The sequence below is a fragment of the Fringilla coelebs genome (genome assembly GCF_963513975.1).
Source record: "Fringilla coelebs genome assembly, chromosome: 2".
In the NCBI taxonomy this organism is placed as follows: Eukaryota; Metazoa; Chordata; class Aves; order Passeriformes; family Fringillidae; genus Fringilla; species Fringilla coelebs.
Genome location: NC_140029.1, coordinates 49,262,788 through 49,287,802, shown reverse-complemented (window position 1 = coordinate 49,287,802; position 25,015 = coordinate 49,262,788). Strand labels below are relative to the sequence as shown.

Sequence of the window (25,015 nt, the reverse complement as noted above, 5' to 3'; positions counted from 1 at the left end):
TTTCAGTAGGACAGGAAAGACAACCTTGTGTCAAAAAACCAAAAAAAAAACAAACCCCCAAAAAAACAACCAACTAAAAAGAAAAACCCCACCACCACAAAAAAAAAAAAAATCAGCACCTCATTTAATATCCTTTCCTTGCATCTAAGAGTAAGTGCAAGGTATCTCCCTCATCTAGGCGGTTTCCTTATACCACTGCTGCCCATTTCAGCTTATTTGTTTTATTGTGTCTACTTTAGTCCTTCAGGGTGGAATGATAAGGTGAAATAGGGATGTCAAAAGCTACAGAAAGGATACCTTTAAAAAACATAATCATGACATACGCTAAGGAAGAAAAATATACTAAAGAAACTGGTTATTGATTTTACACTGATTGAAGATGCTCATGACAAAGCAAACAAAATCTTTGTAAAATTTCGGTCACAATCAATTTCGCAGTACAACATAAAAGAAATAGAACTAATAATAGTGCAAAATTTTGCCTGTGGCTTTAACAATAGCTGTGGTATGTTTGTGTGACAAGCCAAGGCAAAGGCAGTTTCTGTAGAGCTTCTATCAGTTTTATGAATTAATGTACATAAAAAAAAATGAAATAAATTTGTTTCATTTTATCCAGTACATGAATTTCATTCCATTCAGCACATTAAAGTGATTTGCAAATATCTCTAAGTCTGCAGCACTATTATATGATAATGTATACATTAAACAACAAAAAAGCCCCACCCAAACATAACTATCTGTTTTGGGGGTTTTTTCAGTTCTCCAAACCTTGTTTGGCTGAGGCTCTGCTTTTGGTTTAATAAGTTGGGTTCCAGGAGGTATCATTCCTTTTGGAGGATCTTTTACTTTCACTTCTAGTCCAGCATCTATAAGCAAATAAAGACTATGGTTAAAAAAACATAAGGGATATATCAGTTAAATAGTAACTACAGTTTATCTGTGCTACAATTTAGAGTAAACAAAATAACCACATACTTATCTGTCTGCCAAAATCAACACTTGCACTATGAAGCAACTGCAAGGTATTAATTTTTGAACATTTCTATTTTCATATGTGGAAATTTACAGAGATGTGGTTTCATGCTGTTGTTAGATATCTGTCAGAGTGTATGTACTACCAGGTAATTTTGTATCCTAATAGTGTCTGTAGGGTTACGTTTCAAGGTATGGTCAACACAGAGTCTAATGAGAGGTGCAGGTGAAAGATTCTGGAGAGGCAGTAGCTTATGCAATGCTGTACTGCTACAGAAGCTGATTGCTACATGTGAGACAGATATGTGCCTGAAAAGCCACATTATACAACCAGAAAAGGCCGATAATGTAAAAAATTGGCATATATAATAACCAATAAAATCTGAAGGCACTGCAAAGTGACATTCTTGTTTGTGAAGAAAAATACATGTAAATACATGTGAAGAAAGACACAAAAATTTAATAGATTAATATAACTGAGCAATAAACTTCAAAGAAATTGCCTCAGCAACCACTGTTAAAAGCAAAGAACAACATCTTGAAAAGAATCATTCAGACATAGCAATGAAACTGCTGGTTTCACTAACATCCTTTTAAACAAGCATGGCAGTAACAGAAGCAATCTACAAGCATCAAGAACATAAAAGGTTTGAAACAAAGAGAAACTGTTACCAGTACTTAAGCAGTCAGAAGTTGACAGAATTATGGGCCAAGCATAGGTACATCAAAGCTTCAGAGGGCACAGTCTAATATAATGATTGAGTCAGAAAGTTCCATTGCAGAAAAATGGCACAGCTAAGTATTAAGAGTATACTCATTTAATAATGAAGGTTAGGAGTTATAATTTCTAAAAGTTTACCCTACACAATGCTTGAGGATGTTAGAATGTGTGTAAAAGTACAAGAGCAGTTGATTGAAACTACAGTGTAAAGTCTGCTCCAGAGATGACACACTGGAAAAAATACAACTGAGTGCATCGCAGGCTCCTATGAAGACAAATGTTCTTCTGTTTGAGGAATAGAGATAACCATTAATAATCATACCTTATTCATCTTATCTGCTGTAGTTAACACACAAAACCAAATCATTTCATTTCCATGTGAATTATGTGAACTTGCATTTATGAGCATCACTACATGTTTACTAAAGGTGCTGGTCAGTATTGGGAAGGAGGAACTGCTGGTGCTTGTGAACTACCCAAGATCCCTTATCACATGTGGGTCCAACTACAACACTTTCAGCGCTTCTGCTACTATCTTCACCATACCACCAGTAAGGCTGACATGAGAGCATTCGAGATAGAGTATTTTGGAAGGGCACTGTTTCCACCACATGCTATAGTATCTCATAGTGCAGTCCCCAAGACTAGCAAGATAACCAAAAGATTTCCAGCAAGGAATGAACCAAAAGCATTTAAAAATTAGTATAAATAATTAAGAATTTAGGCAGAGTCTCAGTTAAGACCACATCTCCTCAGTTTTCCAGAACAAATGACAGTACGTATTTCAGCATCGTCAGGAACAATTTCACCTTCCTTAGGTTCTTCAGTGTTGGGCTGGCTTTTTTTTCCCCCTTAACTGTACTTCTCTGTCACTCTCAGCTGAAACAAGACATTATTCTTTCAACACTGAGAGTTGAGAATGAGAGAGTCTGTTAATCTGGTAATCTAACCACATTATAAATACATGATTTGCAACATGTATTCCTATTTCAGTGGGTTTTTTTCTTCTGACAAAGAGTGATTTAACTAGAAGGCTTCTGAATGATAACTCGGTTATTAAGTTTTGCTATGAACTGTAATATTAAATCTTATGAGGATCAAAACAAATGTGTTTGTACACAAAGTGGAAATAATATAAATTTATGCTTAAATATAGTGAAAATTAAGTACCTATTTCAATGCCATCTATAGTAACATGAATGGTATAGAGACCAACAGCTCCAGGAGTCCAGTTTGCACAGTATGTACCATCATTATTGACTCTGATCAACATGTTTTCACTGGGTCTAGGCATAAACAAAACAATTAGAATCAATCAATCAAATATAAGGATTAGTATAACGTTTATTTTGCAAACTACTCTTTTTTTTCGAGTAGATAATCTAAATACATTTTTCCTCTTTCCAATGTACTAACCTCCTATTATTACTATGAAAATGTAATCCTCTAGTCCACATTTATTTATAGCAAATTATAAAAACACATTCAAAGAGTAGCTAATACAAATAAGGAAACAACATTAGAACAATTAAGAAAAAAATATATTAAATAAAATTGCTACATGTAAGAAAACATAATACTTGACTTCTGTGTTTCTACCTTTAGACACGATTATGTGTCAGTCACACCTGGGTGTAAGCAGAAGTGTCAGGACATGTTTATTTAAGCTCCCACCCAAAAGAAATTTTTAATGTTTACCTCTTTGGTGTTGGTGAAGCAAAACGTAGTTCTTCAAAGGAATAATTTTCATATGCCTATACACAGATTAAATTCAAACACAAAATCAACAGTTATACAGTTATACACTGTCTTGAATAAAAGAAAGCAAAGCATTTTTTTAAAGAACACATCAATCTAACTTTACACAGTCCAGAAGCATTGATCAGGGAATCAGAAATGAATTTCAAACCACAGAAATATATATGCACACAGGAAAGAGTATCTTCACTGTCTCATTAAACAGCCATTATTTCGATAAGAAAGATTGCTACTGCTAACAAAAACCTTGTTAAATCTTTGAATCTCTTCAAATCTGACTTGTATAAAACCCTTTTGTATCCAGGCAGTGCACTGAAGTCCATGTGAAGATAAGAAAGCAAATAAGTTGCAGGCAAAACCTGCAAAGCAGCCCAGGGGCTTTATCAATGAAATTTCACCTCCTTTTTCTTTCAACTCCAAGTGAAGATGAAATTCCCTGAACACTGAGGTGATACTTCCATTGACTTACACTACAAAGAACACCTGGGGTTCACTTCCACAGCATCTTGTGAATTCAATGCTCTTGCAAAGCCCCCTAAGAAAACAGAGCTAGTCCTAAGAGTGCACAAAGTCCCTCAGCAACAATCTCTCTGGGCTGCAATAGTTGCTGAGTTACCAGATTCCCCAGTTAAATCAAAACCAGCAAAAGGGAGGATAAGAACCTTTGAACATATAATGCAGATCAGCCCTTTTGGATCCCTGTATAAAGACAGTTTTGGGTATCAATCTCCCAAACATATCATAATTTATTTTATATATATATATTTATGATGGGAGATTTTATAATCATATTTAGGTGCTTGTTTCAAGCACTGATACAATGTGCAGGCTGATGTAAAATGAAAGTATCGGGATGTCTGCATTTTACACTGAAATGAGTGTGCTTAATAATGCAGGGAGGGAAACAGAAGAGAATATTTACAATGCCTTGAATTCATAAAGTTTTGGATGGAAAGGACTTAACTTGAAAGGAACCTTGGGAAGATTCTCTGGAAAAGCATTTAATACGGAAATGAAGCATCTTTCAACAAAAGAGGCGCTTTTTTTAACTAAACCTTAGTGTCTTTTTACTTCTACCTTTACGAAGGTTTATACTGTTATTACCTTCTAGGAGGATTTTAAATGAATCCTTCCATTTTCATTTTCCCTTAGCCTTATTTCAATTAAAGCATAATTACACATTAACTAGCTGATATTAAGCATGCCTCATTCCATCAAATCTACAGAAGAGTTTTTGAACACACTACACTTGCACCACTGTAATTTACCCCAAAGCATCTTATGCATTACAAGATATACAACTCTAGGAGTTTTGTGACCAGATTTGACACCTATCACTGGAAAAGAAACAGCAGATACCTGTGGACAGTAGCTATCAGAGATATCATCTAAGCCCTAATTTGGGATAAGTCATTTATTTCTGCCTCCCTTCAAGTGACTTGTAAAAGAAGCCTCAAACAAAGAAGTGAGGTTTGCACTAGCCCAAATAAAAATGCCAAAATCACACCTCGATATGCACATGATCTAGCAAGTTCTTAAACCATTTGTTGAACACTACATTGATTTAATAGTTGTTTCACTGATCTATTAGGACACTATTCAGTACCCAGCTGCACTATTTACACACAGGTACTGCAACACTATCCTTTGCCTCTAAAAGGTGCTAGTTTGCTGGTTCTACCCCCACAACAAATCCATTTTGATTATGCTAAGTATTATCCTTCTCTACCCTGCTGGCTAATCCTGTCTCATTAAGCTGTGCAACTGTTAGTTGTACACAACATGTCACATCTCTTAATTGGGTCAGTATGGTACACATATGTAAATTTACTGCATGTGCTACAATATACTCAATCAAATCAACACTAGCTGCTCAGTTTTCACTTTAAAAACTGTCCCTGGCTAAAGAGTCTGAGCTCATCCATTCAACACTGGATCCATTTAACAGTCTCATTTCATTAGATGCTGCTTAATATACATGCACTGATATATAAATCACTTGTATGCCTTTTTTACTATGCTGAGCTCTTATTTTTTCCTGTTTTTCTATTTCCCCTGCTCTAATTTAAAGTAAGCATTCACTGCATCACTCCAACTCCATATAAATAAAAATACTGGTTTAATTTTCTTTTCACCATTTTAACACCTGTTTTTATTTCTCCTGCATGACTCCGGTTGTTAATCTGTTTAATCAAAATCAAAGACAACTTTCTTTTTTATACTAATCCCATCTATCTGCTTTAGAGTTTAAGCAATGGGCCTTTCTGATGTATTTAGTTTATTGCTGAACTAATATTAATCAAAGTAATTTGCATTGAATATATTTTCAGATTGGGACCAAAGTAAACATCCATTTTTCCTTCTCTGCTGCATGCCTTTACACACTTTGAATACTGAATTCTACAGTTACATTGTCAAAATTGCAATAGCTTACCTTCATCATTGTAATAGCAATATACCGAGCTTCTTTTACTATCATTGGCTCATAGGAGGAATCAAGCTTTGGTGAAGGAAGTCCTCCAAAGGTCATGTCACTGCTAGGGGAAACAGCTGTTGCAGGACTGCCTGGTATCCGCTGCACTTTTTTAACTTGTTCTTGTTGCAAAGATGTTTTTTTCTGAGAAACAGGAATAGCTTTGACTTCCACCTGCAATAAGATGTGGAAGAGGGAATATGATTTAGTGAGAAAACACACACATCTTCTTTTAAATTTGATGCAGTGCAGTGACAAAGCACTTAGAGCCCTCCCTGTAAACCCAGCTGTGTCAATACCCAATGTATCTACACTTAATCTGCAAAGCCAAACACAGCATCTTGAGAAGCCCTTGGGAAGCCCACAGCATCTTGGGAAGATGCCAACAGGCAGGGGAGAAGCACCCAACTGACTCCACCATCAACACAGGCTGGTGTCCCTTCTGCCAGTCCCAGAGCACTCCCTGGCTGGCAGCACACAGTCTGGTATGCCTAGGGAAGTTTTCCCAGAACAGAAAAGTTCAACAAAGGAGAAAGAAAGCCTTCCAAGAGGGTGCAAAGAATTACAGAGTGGATCATCATGGCCATGAGACATGGATCAGCAATGGCCAGACTGGAAACTGGCTGGCTCTGCCACCTCACAGCCAGCACTGCACATTTATATTGTGCTCTTCAATGCATGTTTTATTGACTTTTCTCCCCAGAGGTAGCATGGGTCTCCATTAGTGCAGGCAACAGCTAGCAGTACACAGTTTTCTGAGAAAGACAGACTACCTGGAAAATAAGTTTATAAGTTACTCACCTGAAATCTGCAATGTTAAATATTGCAGTTTTCACATACAGTTTTATCAAAATTTGAATTAATTTACCAAAAGTTACATCATTGTATTGCACACTGAATGAGTCCAGAAGAATAATTAAATTGAATTAAAGTTTTTGTCACTTTAATACATCAGTGAAGTCTATAGTTTATAACACTCTTTCCTGGCTTACAAATTAAAAAATGGATTCTTGTCACTTTAATACATCACCACCATCCAACCTCACTTATGTCTGATTATTTATGCAACTACACATGCGTAGTTCATTACAGGCAAGTTATGAATTTCATGAAATGGTGGTGGCATAACACAGAATTTGGCAGGTTTGTGGATTTAGAGGTAAGAAAGTCTGATTACAATGAATTTATGAATGCCACTTTCTGTCCTATACAAGAGTATTCTGTGGAATACCTAAAATAAAAACTAAAAGACAACCAGATTAAGCAGAACAGCCAAGACTACAATAATTACCTTCATATTAGGAACATGAACAACTTCCCCATACTGGTCTTTCGTTTGCACTGTAATAACAGTTGGCCAACCACACCGGATGTCATCCTTATTCAAAATCAATGATGTTTTTTGAGGATCAGCATATGAATCTGGCTGCAGCCACCTACACCAAAGAAAACCACCCAACATTAAAATTTCTTACAGCCTCCAAAAGACAGATTCTTACTCTGTACAAATGTGACACAGAGCTAAGAAAAGACACAGAACATCTGAATGCCTATATGCTTTTAACTAATGTATTAATGGAAACAGCATAGCCAAACAGTTTTATTCAACTAATACTTAAAATAACTATGACAGTTCTATAGCCAGTTAAAAGGACTAGCAACAGTGCAGTTTTACCTTGCAAGTCGTCCACCACTTGATCCTGGTACACAAGCAATGAAATCTTCCAGAAACGACTGCTCGTTGCTTTGTACCTGCAGGGGAAGACTTCCTTCGAGAGCTTCCAAAATGGTTGGGGAGTGAGATAGCGCCAAGCCTTTCCCAAGAATGCCTGAGTGAGCTTTGCACACCTTTTTGGGTTTTTTTTGGCAGAGGTTGGGGGTGAAAAGAGAGACATAGAACAGCTTTTCAGTAACATGTTCACATTTTCCCATAATGTGACACAATTGGTAAAAACATTTTGAGCATTTAAAACCATTCAAGAAGAATAAACTTTACCCTGATAAAAGCTTAAAAAAGCCATCGCAGTCTATTAAACAGTAATTTATGCCAAAAGAGGTTAAATGACCCTGAGTTGAGGGAGATTGAGCATTAACTCCCATTGTACTCAACAAAAGGCCATCAGTGAACCAGAACAACTGCAATCGTATTATTTGAGACTTGATTAACATCACTGCTCAGCTGAAAGTTATTTTATTTCTCTACTTACAAAGATATGTAAAAGACTGATTTTGGTAACATTTAAAACTTGCCAAATACTGCAACTTCAGCCAAATAGATATTTTGAAATACTTGGTCATCTAATGTTCTATGTGACATTGCATGCATTTTTTTCCAAGTAGATTCATTATAAAAAATGATTTCATTTAAATACTAAAATTCTGTATGATTTTCCTAAACCGTCAAATAATAAGCTGGATTCCGTTCTACTATAAAAATCTTACAAATTATTTTCTTCTGTAGCAGTCAGTTTCAATGCAATTATGCATTGAAACAATGTTTAAGTACATTGCAATGGATAAGAAGCTGCAGCATACCTGTAAGGCAGCCTCTTCAAGTATCTCAAGATCCTCTTCAAACTCACTACCTGCTGGAAAAATAAACCAGTTATATTATCTACATATTGCAGAATATGAGATTCAATTCTGTTTTGTGAAGCTTTTTATATTACAGATTTCAAGTCTGCACAATGATGTATCATACTGTTCAATCAGCAGATGAAATATTAATATTTATAAATAACACAGTAAACATGCAGTATTGTGTAGTTCAGTGCACACACAAATGAATAATGTAAGTTCATAGCTCATTTTGTTCAATAGAACAAAAATTTGGTGCTTCTCTTTTTATCTCCAAGGCACTATGTATGGCAAGTCTTTGGATGTGACTAGATACTTTCAGAAAGATATTGAGAGGTCAAGGTGGTTTATGGGAAGCAGTATCTCTAAGTATGCAACAGCTGCTCCCTTTTAAGAGCTTATCTTTGTACAATTATTTGAAAACCTGACAAACTGCACAATTTCATAAATTATGGTTCTTCCTGAAACACAAACCTCAAATACATCCTATCACACAGTATTTCTTTCTCACAAATCTAACTCCAAAGCCTGATTAGAGGATGACCAGAATTGCCAAACACAGTCTTTTAACAGAGGGGTAAAATATAAGGTTAACATATTTCTACTCTTTTAAAAACATGTCAGGCAATTCTACTAGTCAGAAAAGAGAGAAATAAGAAAACCAAGTTCCAAGGCAAACTTTAAAATTCAAATAAATAAAGACATCTAAAAAGTGCCCTCAGAAATAAACTACTGCCAGATTTGATACAATTAAGAATGTAGTAATACAAAATACATAAACCAATTTCACACTGCTGTGTAAGTCAGATCTTGGTCATAGACCAGATCTCTCTCTTGGGAAGTAGTATCTTAAATTCATATCTTTAAGTGGCAAGAAGGAAGAACCATTTGAACATGGTAACTTGAACACTATTTGCATGTAACTTTACCTAATTTTTGAAGAAATGACTCTCTGGTACAGCTTCCTTCAGAGCAAGATAGGCTTAGCCTTGTTAGGTCCTTCAAAACACTTTTACTCCTAATATTTCTAGAGGAATAGTCCCACAAATATTGATGATTGATTCTATTATTCTATGTAGGTTTTTCTTAAGGGACACTCTTCCACAAGTAAGATAAAAGGGCTCTGCAGATTAGCAATGACAGTATTAAAGAAGCATTTCACTTGCAGCAAAAAGGTAGAAGATATATAACCCAGGATGCAGAAAAAGGAAAAAAAAAAGTCTCATACTAAGGAATTTAAATGTTGCTCTAGAAAACCACAGCTTTACCACTTTTTCTGCCACAGTGTTTTTCTGAGACACCAGACAAAACACCAAAGCAAAATTACACACATCTGAAAACCATTTTAAAAGGCTGCACAGTAGTTTCCATTTGCAAATACTACCACTGTTGACTGTAATTCCCCAGTTTTGTTTACTCAGAGGGTCTAGTGGTCTTGGAGAGAAACAATAGACTTATATAGCACAAGCACTGTAATCTAACCAGCAACATGAACAGACTTGGTTGAATTTCTTGAGTTGATGTTAGATAAACAGCCAGACAAATCAATTGCCATTAGATGAGTCATCAAGAAACGCCTTAGAGGCAATGCACCTATCCCTCCTCTCTTGCAGATCATCAACAAGCACTTTTGTATGCAGCTGTGACCGCATAGGTAACTTTACTGAATAATTTATTTCAAATTTCTATGGGATAGCATAAAGTCAATCTATGTGTCACCCTTCTTATTTCAGGCATTTTAACAGAACAAACATAAAAAGCTCCCAAGAGAGAAGGACAAAGTATTGCAAAATATGGGAGATTAAGTTATGAGGCTTTCAATCTTTTTGTTGTTGCTGCACACAAGAACAGGAAAACTAAGAGAAGTCAACAAAACTAAGGAGCTGAGGAATAAGAGAGGAGGGCACTGTTTAACCAGAAGAATTGCCTGTACTTTGGAGAGTGAAATACAGATCTACTAGTGCAATTGAGGTGCCTCCTCACAACATAAAGTAAGAAATCTGTAAACAATCCAAATACACAAGCAAAATACTGAATTAAAAATACAAAGAAGGTTTTGTGATTAGAACGCCACACAGATCAGTGCTCTCCTGCTCATTAATCCACGCTTCCAGTGTAACAGTATCTGAGCTTTGATTTGTGCCCCTAAATTAAAATGATCAGAGAGATATCCTATTATAAATTATAAGCCTGTTTTTCCTATATGCTGGTGCTATTTAAGAGAAATTTTATTACTCATAATACAGAATTAGAACTTCTAATGCATCATTAGAAGTTCTAATTCCATCTCCATATTCATTAATTTCCACAAACTCATTTTTCCTTACATATTATAAATTGCAGCTGGGTTATTATAAACCTCTATTGCCAGCATCTGCTGAAAAAGTATGTTATTTCTTTTCCAATTGTAAAAAAAAAAAAAAGCTGCAGTAGAAATATTATTAGCTAGAAGATCTACTGACAAAATGGTTACTTTCAACTTTAAAAAAGTAATTTTAAGTTTTGCAGTTCAATGCTGAAGGTATTTTTTCATACAGAGAGGTGTGAAGTGTGGGGAGAAAAAAAACAGTGAAAGAGAAATACAAAGATGATACCTGCACATTTAGGAAGTACCACGAGGAAACTGTGGGACACAGTTCATACAGTCATACACTACCTGTGGATGGGGTGAGCTCATTCAAATTTAAATGACCAGGTCTCCCTCCTCCCCATGTACACACAAAGGGAAAAAGGTAAGCAAAAAATACTGCCAGCTTTATTTTTAATTAATTCAGTTTGAAGACACAATTTTGTATTATTATCTCTAATTAAAAGCAACAATAAGATTTGAATGTATTATTAATTAAGAAAACATGGACAATGATGAAAAAATGAAGTATGCTCTTACCAATAGGAAGTGCTAAATCTTTCTTCATCAAAGCTGCTGCACATGATCCTCCCAAATTTGCCAGTTCTTTCTCCAGCTGAATAATACCCTTCAAATTAAAAAAAAATTAAAACAAAATTAGTGTCTCAGAAAATAGGACAATAAATCCATTTTTCTGACAATGTTTTATAGTAAGAAATACCGTATGTCCCAGTTTGAAGCTTCTCAGCAATTTATTTCTCGTCATACAGCTACTGCCATGTTTTGCTGCATCACAGGACAGTTTAACAAAATTTTTAGAATAAAAAGGTATGTTTGAATACAATTACTTATAACTATTCTTCAGATGATAGACTTAAGGTATTAGCTAGCAATGTTTTAGCACAGAGTTAAAAATACACCAGCAGCTTTATTTGTCAATACTTTAAAGAAAAAGAATGACATATTAATCAAGTAATTAAGTGGATATTTTTGAACAGAAATAACTTTTGCTTAAGCAAACACAGACTAATTAGATCATCTGTAGGAATTATAAATCTGATTCTGCTGAAAGCCAGTACCACCACAGATAATAATCTTACGTTATGTGCTCTTATCTGATATGTAAAGAAATTCCAAAGAACCTGACATTCTGAAAATCTGAAGGCATGATTTAGTTTGAGCAAAATCCAGGAATAAGATGAGGTAAATCTTCTGTGAGGATTGTAGTGGAAGCAAGATGCAGACCTTGCGAAATCCACATGAAGGAACAGGGCCAAAGACTCCCAGGACAAAGAAAGATTTATTTTTCTGTATGTAGTATGAAACATATTAAGTGCTTTCAGTGATCTCTTAAAATAAGCCAAAAGAAAGAATTGGATCAAGGATGTGAAGAAATCTGATCTTCCCTTTGCAATGAACAGTGGTGGAAATGACTAATGTCCTTAAAGGTAAAATGAGGAGACTACTGGGTAAAATCTGAGGTAGCCTAAATGCACACAGCATTTCCAAGGAGGCTGAGAGTTCTGGTCTAAATGAGCACTGGAAAATAATGCAAGTATGTCATTCAATAGGCAGTGACAGTAAAAAGCCCCACATCTTGGATCTTTGATGCAAGAGTAGGCCAGAATTTCAGGAAACCTTATATCCCACTGACATACAAGATAAAACCACACTAAGTTTTTGCAGAGTGCCACAAACCACGCAAAAAGCCATTTCAATAGTATCTTGATTAAAGTATTCCAAATTAATAATGCCCTTAGCAAAAAAATGTTATTACTTTCATATAAATAATCTAAAAATATTTTGTTAATGTCACTTAGCTGTAAGTGGAAATACAAATTTTTTTACCCTCAAAAAAATTTATTAGGTGATTTATTAGGTGAAGCAATTATAACTACCTCACTTTTTCCCTTACCTCATCACTTCCTGGACTAAATTCATATCCAATTGCGTAACATTTGAAGCCATAAAAACAAGCTTTTTCATCTTTCACATAGTCTGATGCAGTCTCCAGAGAAAAAAGTGCTTCATTCCCTTTGAGAAGTAAAAGGATAAATTAAATGAATAATATATTCCCCTCTTTTTGTGTTTTTCTTTTACGTAAATATATATGAAACCCAGCCTTTATAGGTGAAATGTGAATTAAAACCACTGGAAAAACAAGCAGATCAATACTTCAAGCAAGAAATCTACCACAGACATAATTAACTTGCCAGCTGGGATAAAGACCCTTCTTTAACTTTGTTTGCCAAGATAATTCTGCAGAAAAATCAAACTTCTTTAATTATTGCAGTAACACCCATTACTAGTAATTACATCAGTATCTATGTATTACCTGGCAATACCAACACCATGGTAGGCCATCCTGAAGATCCAGAGAACTTCTTTAGTTCTATCCATGAATTAAGGTTCTCATGAACAGAGGTATGCTTTGGTCCAAATCCCAGGCTCTGTGCAATTCTGACAGGAATTAGTAAACGAAGAACATCCTCTGACTGAGCGGTGCCACACTGAGTGTCAAACTCTATTGTTATCCACCTGACACATTCAGGAAAAGTCACCTAAAACAAAGCAATAAGTTAATTATGTCCAAGCTTCTGGGGTTCTTGGGTTTTTTTTTTTACATTTACTTCTTCATTTCCATTTGGCCTTAAGTCTGATTTAGTCTCCAGAAGTTAATGATGTAATTCTGCACAATTGTTTTGCTATTCTTTAATTAACATTAACCTAATTTATTCCTTGAAATTTATGAACACCTGAAATGCTTTGCACTTCACTCAATTAGAAACCTGTCTTAAAACTTAATATTCTGTTTAAGTATTTGCACTGGCACCACCTGTGATTGCTTTCAAGAATTCTGTACAGGTTCATTAAACAAAACCACAGACCACTACACACATTGAACTCTCAGATACCTTTTTCAAACTCAAAGTTCAATGAACATAATGAACATCTGTTTTGTGCAATCCCAGAAAAGTACAGAGCAGCTGAATACCACTAGTGAATGTGGCCTGCAGTACAATACCATGTAGCTACAGAAATTCAAATGCAGTAACTACTAAACCCAAGGCTTTAGACATGCTCCATAAACTTTTAGGACAAAAGTAAGCATTATTGCACCAAGATGATCACATGGTAACTACTTTTTCTGCAGTGGATGTCTTGCTGTCTCACAGGACAAGCACTGAAATGGTAGAATAATAATTTAGGTCCACTTCAGGTTCTTGATTACAGCTTTGCTACTTCTGGATGTTAATTTGACCAGAACTGACTTTATGTATTCTTACAAAACATTGTTTAAGCACTAGGTAAGAAAATCTGATATGTGATTATACACTCTATACGTAAAGACTTTGAACCTCCACAACCTCTACAGTTAGAGCAAAGAAACTGCGTGACAGCAGAAAAATCCAAGGCTATGCAAATTTAGAGATTTAGAGCAGATAGCTGAATTGGGGGGTTAAAACTTCACTATTCTCCACTATACTTGATGTAGAGTTTTGTCCAAAAAGCAGTATAGCAATAATATAATAAAGTCTTCTATATTAGACAATATTAATTATCATCCACGGTAACAAGTTTTCAGATAGCAAATGCTGTCTCAAGAAAACTCATGAGTAAAGCTTTGAAGAAGCAGCATGTGCACTTTGAAATGGGTGCTCACCTTATAATGTGTAACAGAGGCAGGTTTATAGGGGTGCTCACTTTCTACAACAGCATAGTGATTGGAGGTAGTACAAGCTGAAAGCCCTTGCTCTGGCTGGTTTCCAGTGGTGCTGTCTGTAGACTGATTTGGGTTAAAAGCTGGAGGGGCGTATTTCTGATTCAGAACTGCCACAGAAGGAAGCAGCTGTTGTACCAGGCCAAAGACCTCAACAGCAACCTGTAACATAACACCACATGTGTTATTACAAAGTCTTATAACTTGATGAAAACAATACTCTAATGCTTCCATTTCTCTTCAGTGGTTGTTTGAACATTCTCAGAATATCACTAATAACAATTCATTCAATCATTTTGCAATTCTGCATCTACGCAATCCTAACAGAAAAAGCACCAGTACATTAATCTCCTCTTGGAGCCTCGCCAAAGCTGAAACAAGAATCTGCATATAACTGTGACATCCTTTACCTAAAATAGCTTCCACTAAAACCTTTAACATTAACAAATGGTAAGCACAAGTTCACAGAAAGTAAATACCATACTAAAGCCAAAATCCAGTTATACTCTATAGCCATATTAATATTTATTTTAATATTAATATTATGTTCCTTGTGATCTTCACTACATTTTCTAAGCAGATGAACACTTCCACAGCAAAACACTTGGTTGTTTCAAATCTCAGTTCCACAAAGAAACAAGGTAACTAAAATCTGACACTGTCCTTCATGATATGCCTGCTAGATATTAAGCGGTCAGTTCTATTTCCACCCCTTTAAAAAGAAATCAGAAAACACAGCTCATGAAAAAGCAGTAAAAGGTAATAGTGTATATTAGCTAAGGATTATTGACATTTGCAGATGTAATAACAGATTTCAAGAGTGTCCCAGACCAGGCACATGCAAGAAACACCATGGCACTGGAAAGAAATATTATATTTACAGCTAACATCTTTCAAACTCTAAATTTGACAGAAATAATCTCAATTTAATGAGCAAATGCTTCTGCTCTTTACTGTAAAAATAAGATTTATATAACATAAAAAAACCATTTTATCCTCCCAATGTTGATCAATGAGTTGTAAGTGACATTCTTCTCATTCCTTATCTTTTCCTACTACTAAAGCCTCTCATATTTCTCGGCTTCCTTAAGGTATTTTTGCTACCATGTTTTCAATTCAAGTTAAAAAAAAGGTCATTACATGTTTTTTAAATTCTTAACTCATGGAAAATTCATGACTCATTAAATATAAACCACTAATTCACAGAATAGTAAGAAATCAAGATGGTCAAATTTTCAGAGTAAACCTTTTCCTTGCACAGCATTCATATGTTTCTTCAGTAATTTCTCTTGAGGAGCATACCTTGGGAATAGCTGCTGCTACTGGTCCTATGTAGGCTATGATGAGGGGAAGCAGCATTGAAAACAGACTGGAAGAGCTGAGTAATTCTGGAATGTCTTCAGCTAAATAAAGATAATTAGAACAGACGTATTATTAATAAACATGCTGTGGTTCAAAGCACCCCTTATTTTTCTGGTTTGCCCCTTGTAAGTTAAACTTCTATTTCCCAGACTATTTTTACTTCAAATTGTTTTCATTATTTAGGCACTGTTGAATTCTGAGTCTGCCAAGTCCACTCAAGATAAATATATCATTATATATAGTTCTCTGTTGAAAAATGCCCTTCTCTTAGAGCATTGTTTTATTGCATTCTTTGCCATTTTGTGAAGCTGTGTTCACATTTTCTACAGTATAAAAGTTAGCACAACAGTCCTTCAAGCCCTTAAAAATTAGTTTTATAGCACTATGTAATGTTCTCAACATTTTGGCTGATATCTACATTTCTCACAAAGGTATGTTTAAGCGCTTACACATTAATTATATTCACCAGTCCTACTGATGACAACCTCCTTGCTAAACACTGAGAAAATTTGCAAGTAACCTGCTACAAAACATCTTGAGGAAATAAAGAATCTTACCAGCTTTAATATGATACTTGCTAAACTGATGAGCAAATTTATACAAAGTATCTGACTATGCTATCACAAGCATAACTCAATGACAGAAAAGTTACCCATAGTTTGATATCTACAGGAATGAAAGGTTAGAAAAATATTCTTTGGAAAGCAAAAGAGAAACATAATAGCTCTTGTACTCAGGTGATATTCTACTATTATGGCTTGCTAGCAAAGTAAAAAGTTTTGAAAAGTAAAAGTCAATTTTTCCAAGCCTTACCATCTACAGCAAGAGCTCTGTGCAACAAGTCCTTGGCTGCTCGTACAACAGCACTCACGACAGAAAGGGCCCTGCTACAGTTTTTGTCTTCTTCATTAGCTTTGTTCAACAGCTGTGACTGCAGATCACCATCATACTCACTCCTGGACAGTGGATTAAGTTAAAGTAAGTTCACAAATACAGAATTACATAAAAAAACCTACTGACTAATTTTTGGTATAGAATAAGCAAAACAATTTTTGATAAAGCAATAAAAAACCACAAAGAAACCATGCAGGATATTTTGGAGGAAATGTGTCACTGTTAGTCCTTTGCAAGAACTTCATTTGGCAAAAAGTATAAAAAGCATTTTTGTGCAATGTTTCTTTTCTCTAGATGCCTTTTAAACCACAGAATTAATTGCTATGCTCTACCCAAGCCAGTTCCCTGTCTTGGTAAAAACAGTGCAATGTTAAATGCTTCACAGAAACAAGTAAAACTTTCTTAATGGATATTTCTGCATTTTCCTAAGAGACAATGATTCTCCCTTCTTATTTCAAAGATTAATTATGGCTTTGAAACAGTCTTGGGCTTACCCATGACTTACCAAACAAACAGTTCTTTCTTTTAAATCCTCTCTGTGATCAAATTAGGCTCTCCTAAACTACATCATGCATGCAACCATTTCAATAAGGTTTGATTTGCTTTTTCAAAGCTATCAAATGACAATTACAAACTAATTCAAGCCTTCAATATGATAGTGATTAAGCCTTGGCACAGAGAAATAAAATCACTTAGTCAACATGTAAAACAAAATATACCATTTTCTTTTGGATATCTTTTGTTTGTCCATTGGATTATTTCAGGACTAGCACCTCAGAATATTAAGAAAGTTTACTTAGAGAAGTTCAGTGAACAAGGATATCTCTCCTTCTCCAATGATTCTTATTCTTACAAATAGATTATGTTTTCTCAAAGTGCCCTAGAATTGTAGCTTTGCTGTCAACCTCAAGCCTTTTTCATTTGAATTTTTTAGTGACTGACGGTAGGTGCAATTTAACTGAGTAGTTTTGCAACAAATCCCTCCAAAACTTTTCTGCCCTTACCAAAAGTGTGTTAACTTCTGTACGTGGCCTTTCTTTGCATACACCTAAGAAACATTTCTTTTATTATCTGAGCATCCTCCAAACAAAATGAAGTGTGACTTTTACAAGCTGCTCTATAATAACTGACCGAACATTTGTTTCTTTGCTGTAGGCAAATCAAATATTCAAATCATTATATATCAAACAGTGAGTTCTGAAACTAAGTCCATAACCATAATAATGCAATAGATAAATTTATCTTGTCCATGCAAACTACAAAGACATTGTGATTACATCACAGCAGCTGCATTTTTTTGCAACACAATTTATTCTGTAACGGTTCCAGCTTGTACCACTAGTCTTTTGAAAGACTCTTTGAATTTTATCAGTTGGAACTAAAAAACCTGAGACTGCTCTGAAGACAGGACTTCGTTTTTTTCATATGTTAATTTATCATTGTTTGAAAGCCTTGAAGTTTCTATTACTGAAATTATGTCCTTTGCTTTTCTGAAATCAAAGAAATTATTATTTCTCTTTAATTTTCTCCTTTGCCGTATAAAAGCAGACAATCTAGGAGTGAAAATAGATGTTTTCCATGTCTGTCTTTGATCCTTCTTACATAATGACACTTTCCAACTAAGATACTACATAATAAAGTCTAAGTTTCCAGGAAACTAAATCAATCAAGGTATCATGATCTGCACCACTGCAATTACATTCTTTAATCAGTAATTACTGGTTTTATTGACAAGCTGGATCTCTGAGCACAATCTTATGTTTTAAGGTAGTTTAGAGCTATCCTGTATCTTCAAATATACTATTACTATAATTTTGCTGGCCACTTTATTTCTTTATATTTTACCTTATTTAAAATTTAAAGAGCAATATATGTTCACGTGCTTGTTAGTCAAAATACATCAGTTGGTGCAGCCTATTTTTTCATATCTTCTACATCTTTTATTATGTAGATATTTCTCACACAATCAAAGATAAAAGTAAATTATTATTCATTGATCATTATATTCCTTTCATTTTCTGTTAATCAGCCTTGTACTGCCAGTTTGAAAATCCCATCTTTATATAAATCAGGGTAAGCACCTCAAACACAAAAGCAATGCTTTCTGTAAAAGCATTACCACAAGTGAATTCCTACTGCCATCCTGAAAGGCTGAAGTAAAGCTCCCCAGCAGGACCATCAGATGTTTCAGCAGATTCTCTTCAGGCAATTGCAATTTCTCTTTTTATATCTTTCACCTTTAAGTAAGAGAGGAGTTCCTATATAAATAGACCTTGCTTCACTACCTGATGCAATTATTTTTGGAAATTGAAGAACTAAATAAATTGGAGAGATAAACATGTCAGTGAGTCATCTCTCAGATATTGCCTCTAGTATAGAAAAACCAGAAATTGAAATAGTCCATCTTAGGAATTCCTCATATTTAGAGCTTTAATGTAGCAAACAATGGACCTCATAAGAAGTCAATCATCACGTTATTTGTCAAATAAAAAAAAAAAAAAAAAAACAGAGAACCTAAAACAAGACTGGAAGAGGCCTCACAAGCACATTCTGGATGCAATTATTTCTATCAGTTCTTAAAAACAGATGTAGTCTAATAGCACTGTGATGGTTTTGTTCACTTTTCTTAGAAATGAACCATTACACCACACAAACCTGTAATAAAGAATCTGCGGGATTTGTCCTCGTGTTTGGTTGGTGCCATTACTGCTCAGGCTGCACGTACTGAATGTGAACGTTACACCGTCCGGACACTGAACCGTGGTCATTCCACCATCTCCATTGGCAGTCCGGCTTCCGTAATTCCTCAAGCGAACTGCGTACTTCACATTTTCCTGAGAAAGGAGAGCAAAAATAGGTTGCAGTATAAAACAAGTATCTAATGGCTTCATGGTATATGAAAGTTATTATTTTACATTAATACTGGAGAGTCTGAAAATTCCTTCAAAGCACTCTACAAATGAAATAAAACAAAAAATATTTAACAAAAATCAGAGCTGTTCCATGTTCTCAAACTATGGACCATAATTTAAATTACTACTAATTACTTTAAGAGCAAGCAGATATCCAAGAAAATTAACTATCAAGTAGCCCAAAAAAAGCTGCGCTTTCAAAAATATTCTAAAATTACTAGGCAACTATAATCTATCATACGCACTTACAAAAATCATATGCACTTGGGATCTAATTTCTTTTAGCTAAAAGGATTTGGAACTTTTAATTTATAGGTTGAAGCCGAGACTTCATGAAGCACACATCAAGATCAACTTGTGAATGTGCATCCAAAAACCCAAACAATTGACATTGACCATTTCAATTTTCTTACCTAAAAAAGTTGCATGAAACCTACAGACGTGCTTTTATTTTATTTACCTTCAGTGGCACAACTTTGTCAAGTCTGATTTCAGCTATGTCACTAGGAGAATCATCTGTGGTGTAAGTTCCTTTAACCAATTCTAAAGATGTCCATCTATGAGAATGAGTTGCATCTCCAGTATGATCGCTCTGATTCAAAGAAACAAAGTAATTTTAGTACATTTATAATGTAAACACATGACACATACAATTGTGCAACTTATGTTTCATTGCACGAATTTTTAAAAATGGCATTACAAACAAAAAGATGAAAAACCTGCTGAGAGTCAACAGTAAAGCCTTTCCCCATAAGAGGAAATTACTGAGCAGAGATGTTAATTTCCCATAGTAACCTATGCTTGTCCTTTGAAAGAGATCAGAATCATCAGTTATAGTGAATAACTGTGTGTAAAAGAACAGTAGTTTTGCTTCATTACAAGAAGCCAGAACACAGTTTTATGCTGCTTCTAAGAGAGGACATCAACAGCACATGAAGCACCTGTAGGTACCATCTGATCATGCTGAGAGGCCATTATCCTTTTCTACAATTTTTGGTTATAACATAATTTTTAAATTTCATTCATGGTTTACAGAGAGGTAACTGGTACTAATTTATATTTAGCTCCAGAAAGTGAAAAGCCCATGATACTTCAAATATTAGTTGTAATAAAGGATGAGTTCACGACAACAACCAAGATAAGGACCCTACTAGATATGGTAGGAAGCTTGTGGTAACACAAAAATCTTCAACACAAGCCAAAAACCCTATTACCAGTGCACTGTTTTACTGGTAGCCTAGACTGAATATGAACATGAAAATATCACACTGTAAAACATACTTTATAAAAACCTCTGAGGTTACTTTTGTTCAAATTGTTTTTCCAAAAGCAGTACTTACATCATCAACTAATACCTCCAACTCATACTCATGAATTCCTCCTCCACCATAAACAGAAAACCCTACTACAACTACACCAGGTTTGTCAACAGAGAAACATATGGCATCAGGGGATCCATTCCCAGTATTCCAGCTTCTTCCCTGACTTGTTTTAGTGAATCGGTTTGGAGTGGATTTGACAGAATGGAGAGAATTCAGTCCATCAACCTGCAGAAAGTTAAATACAGCTGTCAGAAAATATTCACTGCTAAATTTTAGACAGCTTTAATAAAGCAAAGTGAATGATCAGAGTTTTCAACTGGGTAAATTTTAAAAGTCAACTTATAAACCACAGAAGATGGCACTATTTAGCTTTCTAGTTAATACTGACTAAAAAGAAAAAAGAAAGTATTTATGATAATTAGAAATTAACTAACAATAATCAAAAATCCAACTCGTTTTTTTTAAAGTATTTAAATATATATTTTATGGATGAATTAGCAAAAAATACAGATTAACTGTACTAAAAGAAAGGTTAGGTATTTCTTCCTTAGGTAAAGGTAAGCTATTTCTGCCTTAGGTACAGACAAGATTAAGAGAGGGCAGAAACAGATGTTACATAATGGTAAAAACACCTTGAATCAAGATGTTATCAAAAGCTTGATTCTTTCTGTGAGAAAAGCCTGTTGATAGCACAGAGACAGTGACATGCCTTTAACAAAGTCAGGTACTTTTCTGTCACTTGATGAAGTTATAGCTTCCTGAAAAGATTGTATAGCTACACAAATATGCAAAGTACTCAAAAAATGTGCCTTTTTAAAAACAATCTGCAGTATTCTTCAGCACTAATGAAGTAGCTAATTATCAACAGTACTTCTCTAATAGAGTGACTATATGCTTTTAAATCTATGCAAATCATCTGTACTACTCAAGAACAGAGAACTCCTCAATCTCCGAAAGATCTGCACGCCTATAAAGTACCCCTCCAGCCTCAATCACATTCGTAGTATGTTTGTCCTGAAAGACTTCTAAAATTATTTTAGAGCAGCTTTACCTCAGATCCTAATGCTGATGCTGTAAGCTCACTCACAATGCTAGCAAGCAACCCACAGGTATTAGAAACTAGATGTGAAGAGAAAAGTTCATTTTCTCTTCTAAGGCTGTTCCGTACTGGTAAAACAACAATGACCAACATCTTTTCCAGCACTTCTCGAAAGCTTGTCATCCCTGAAACATTTTCTTCGCTCTGCAGTGTGAATAAAAACAATGACAAATGACATGGTTATTAAAAAAACCAAAACACAAACTTTCACATATTATAAGTATTAGGTAATTGAAATATCTATGACTTCATGAAGATTAGAAATGCCTAGAAGGTGGAAAAAACATTAAAAGACTCAAAGGTATCATAGTATGTATTCCTTTGTCAAAAGAATTGATTGATGTCCTTAATTTCCTGAATGAGGCGGTGACAAGTCTTTTATTGCATTTGAAAGACACCAGACACAGATGTCCTTCCCAGGAGATGTCTCATCTTTATATACTACATAGCCATAAAACCTATGGGCTTTAAAAGCATACATTAAAACACAGGGGACTTTGAAATGGTTCATATAATTTTCTTCTGCAGCATCTAAAAAAGAAACTTGGAACCCTTATTGCTTTGGTGTTAGCAAAAAGAATCTTCTATGCAGAGAGGTAGGACAAAACCAGTAGTGGGATGATGATAAACAGTTTTTCTTTGCTGAATGAAGACTATGAAACAAATGTAAGCTTAGGTATCTATTGTGTCTTTTGTCTAGCAGTGACATCCACTGCTTTCAACAAGAAAAATAAAATCTGCTCAACAGATGAAAATCCAAGGTTTATCTTTCTCACCTCTTTCTATGCCAAAAAAAATCCAAGTAGTGAACAAATATGGAAGACAATCAGGCAAAGCAAACTTGTACAAAACACTTTTACAGTTAAGAGGCTGCTGTATCCAAGACACAAATATTATATTTGGATTCAGCAGTGCCTGTTATTTTTTTCCTTCATTAATTTGTACAGGTGCTTTCGAAGTCCATGAAAGCTCTTAGCACAATAATGGCCTACAAGAGTACGTCCCGCAGCTTAACTGTGCATTTTATGAAGAGTAGAAAACTTCTGACCTTATCTTTTGCTCTAAACTTCTGGGAATGGTAAATTCTACAACTATTCTTTATTTACCTTTCTTGCATAATTCATAATTTCATATCCCTGTTGTCATCCATATTGAAGAATACTGTTTAGCAGTCCCATTTATCTCATTATTATCTTTTATTTTATTATCTTTATTTATTATTTATCTTTTATCTTAATTATCATTCCTGTAAATCAATTCTAAAATATCAGAACTACAACAATACAGCATTAAAGAGCCCTTGATTAGGAAATTGTTTAATAACCTTTGCTAGAACAGTATGAACTGGGATTCCTTTATTGACCCCCTTAAAAACTCCACTTTGGGACATGACTTTCATTACTAAGGTTGCCTTCCTCAAAACAACAAATCTATCTACATGTTCCTCCTTGTGATCCCATGAAAAAACTGAAAAACTGCTGCAGAAAACACTATGCAACAGAATTCTACTCCAGAAGATATTTCTTCCACCTCAATATTCAAAGATAAAAACCATTCTGCTTAGACATTCTCCAAAGAAGAAACAGTTGGAATATTTCAGACCAAAAGTTGAAAATTGAACAAAATAATAAGTTTTTAAACTAAGCCTTTTAGAAAGAAAACACTTAGGTAAATTAATATACATTTTTATTGAGCAAAAACATGTAGGGAATAACAGCTTTCTGTTGCAAAGTAAAAGAAATCCTTAGATTTTTAGAATACATCCTCACCTGACTAAGCTTTTCCATGTGTGCAACCAGAAGAGGAAAGCGATGGGCCAGGGCAGAGTCGTTCTCGGTGCTGACTTGTTTGACCATGGAGCGCAGCAGGGCCTCTCCGTCGTAGGCAATGGGGAAGATGGAGGTCAGCTTCACTGAAGTGTGGCACAGAGCAGACATGACAGCTGCAAGGAGCCGACTGCTGGAGGTCTTGAAGTTTGCTTCCTGGATATCCTAAAGACAAAAATAAATTAACAGAATGGCACCACTGCACAGAAACAACGGAGAAACTACTTTGAAAGGAACTTTCCAGCTTTACTGTAATTAACAATTTAGAGAAAGCTTTTCTATTAATTTTACGTTACTTTCCCTCATAAGCTTGTGTTCAGATCTTCAAAACTGGAGTAATTAAAACTTCTTGGTTGGCATATTTTAGAAGTATATTTTAAAATAAACCCGTCTAATATTACTTTTAAAATTTTGGTATCCTTTGAAGACAAGGCTTTTCTTATAATTAACAATTATAATTAAACAACTTAATTAGAGGAATACATTAAAGAACAGATTCTTCCTTGAAATCGTATATGCTAAATGAATCTTCATGCAAAGCAGCAAACTGTTTACATCTCATCACAAGCAATGCAAGCAACCAACTACACTGTTTAGATGTGGGATGCTCATTCACAATAGGCAAAAGAAGAAAGTTGTTGATTACAGAATAGTATTTCCAGCTGCTTCTCATGTACTTGGCTGGATCAGAGCACTGCTGTAGTGTTTAATAATGAGGAATTACTCAAGTATTAGTGATAAAAAATACTACATGGATGCTCTTAGTTAACATGCAGCAAGAATAAGCACATATAAAGGCATGGCCTCAACACTGAAAAAGCAGGTGCTGACAGTTACTAGCACCACAAATTTTCTTCACTGTCCCACAGAGAATCTTAAAAGCTAAACAGGACAAAGTTCCTAGGCTCTTATTGAACTACATTTAGAGAACACCCCAAACAAACAAAACCAGAAACAAATCCAATACCCAATCATTACAAAAACAATCCAAAACAAAATAAAACTCAAGTTACAAATCAGGATAAATGCAA

The 25,015-nt window shown here is 34.9% G+C and overlaps 1 protein-coding gene across 11 annotated transcripts in view; it reads right to left on the bottom strand.

The window, feature by feature from the left end:
• The window catches only part of MYCBP2 (MYC binding protein 2), a 173,311-nt gene that overhangs the window by 60,106 nt on the left and 88,190 nt on the right, over positions 1–25,015 (bottom strand). For 8 of the 11 annotated variants that reach the window (XM_084226535.1, XM_084226539.1, XM_084226540.1 and 5 more), the window contains 18 exons: positions 23,928–24,149; positions 22,111–22,302; positions 21,078–21,284; positions 20,198–20,329; positions 19,481–19,659; positions 16,745–16,887; positions 15,872–15,972; positions 14,513–14,731; positions 13,184–13,409; positions 12,764–12,882; positions 11,389–11,476; positions 8,460–8,512; positions 7,600–7,772; positions 7,216–7,360; positions 5,886–6,098; positions 3,392–3,447; positions 2,864–2,979; positions 769–866 (listed from right to left, as the gene is read on the bottom strand). In XM_084226535.1, coding sequence (XP_084082661.1) covers positions 769–866; positions 2,864–2,979; positions 3,392–3,447; positions 5,886–6,098; positions 7,216–7,360; positions 7,600–7,772; positions 8,460–8,512; positions 11,389–11,476; positions 12,764–12,882; positions 13,184–13,409; positions 14,513–14,731; positions 15,872–15,972; positions 16,745–16,887; positions 19,481–19,659; positions 20,198–20,329; positions 21,078–21,284; positions 22,111–22,302; positions 23,928–24,149 — 2,682 coding nt within the window. The remainder of the gene's footprint in view (positions 1–768; positions 867–2,863; positions 2,980–3,391; positions 3,448–5,885; positions 6,099–7,215; positions 7,361–7,599; positions 7,773–8,459; positions 8,513–11,388; positions 11,477–12,763; positions 12,883–13,183; positions 13,410–14,512; positions 14,732–15,871; positions 15,973–16,744; positions 16,888–19,480; positions 19,660–20,197; positions 20,330–21,077; positions 21,285–22,110; positions 22,303–23,927; positions 24,150–25,015) is intronic. The other 3 variants (XM_084226538.1, XM_084226541.1, XM_084226537.1) reach the window with 1 other exon arrangement.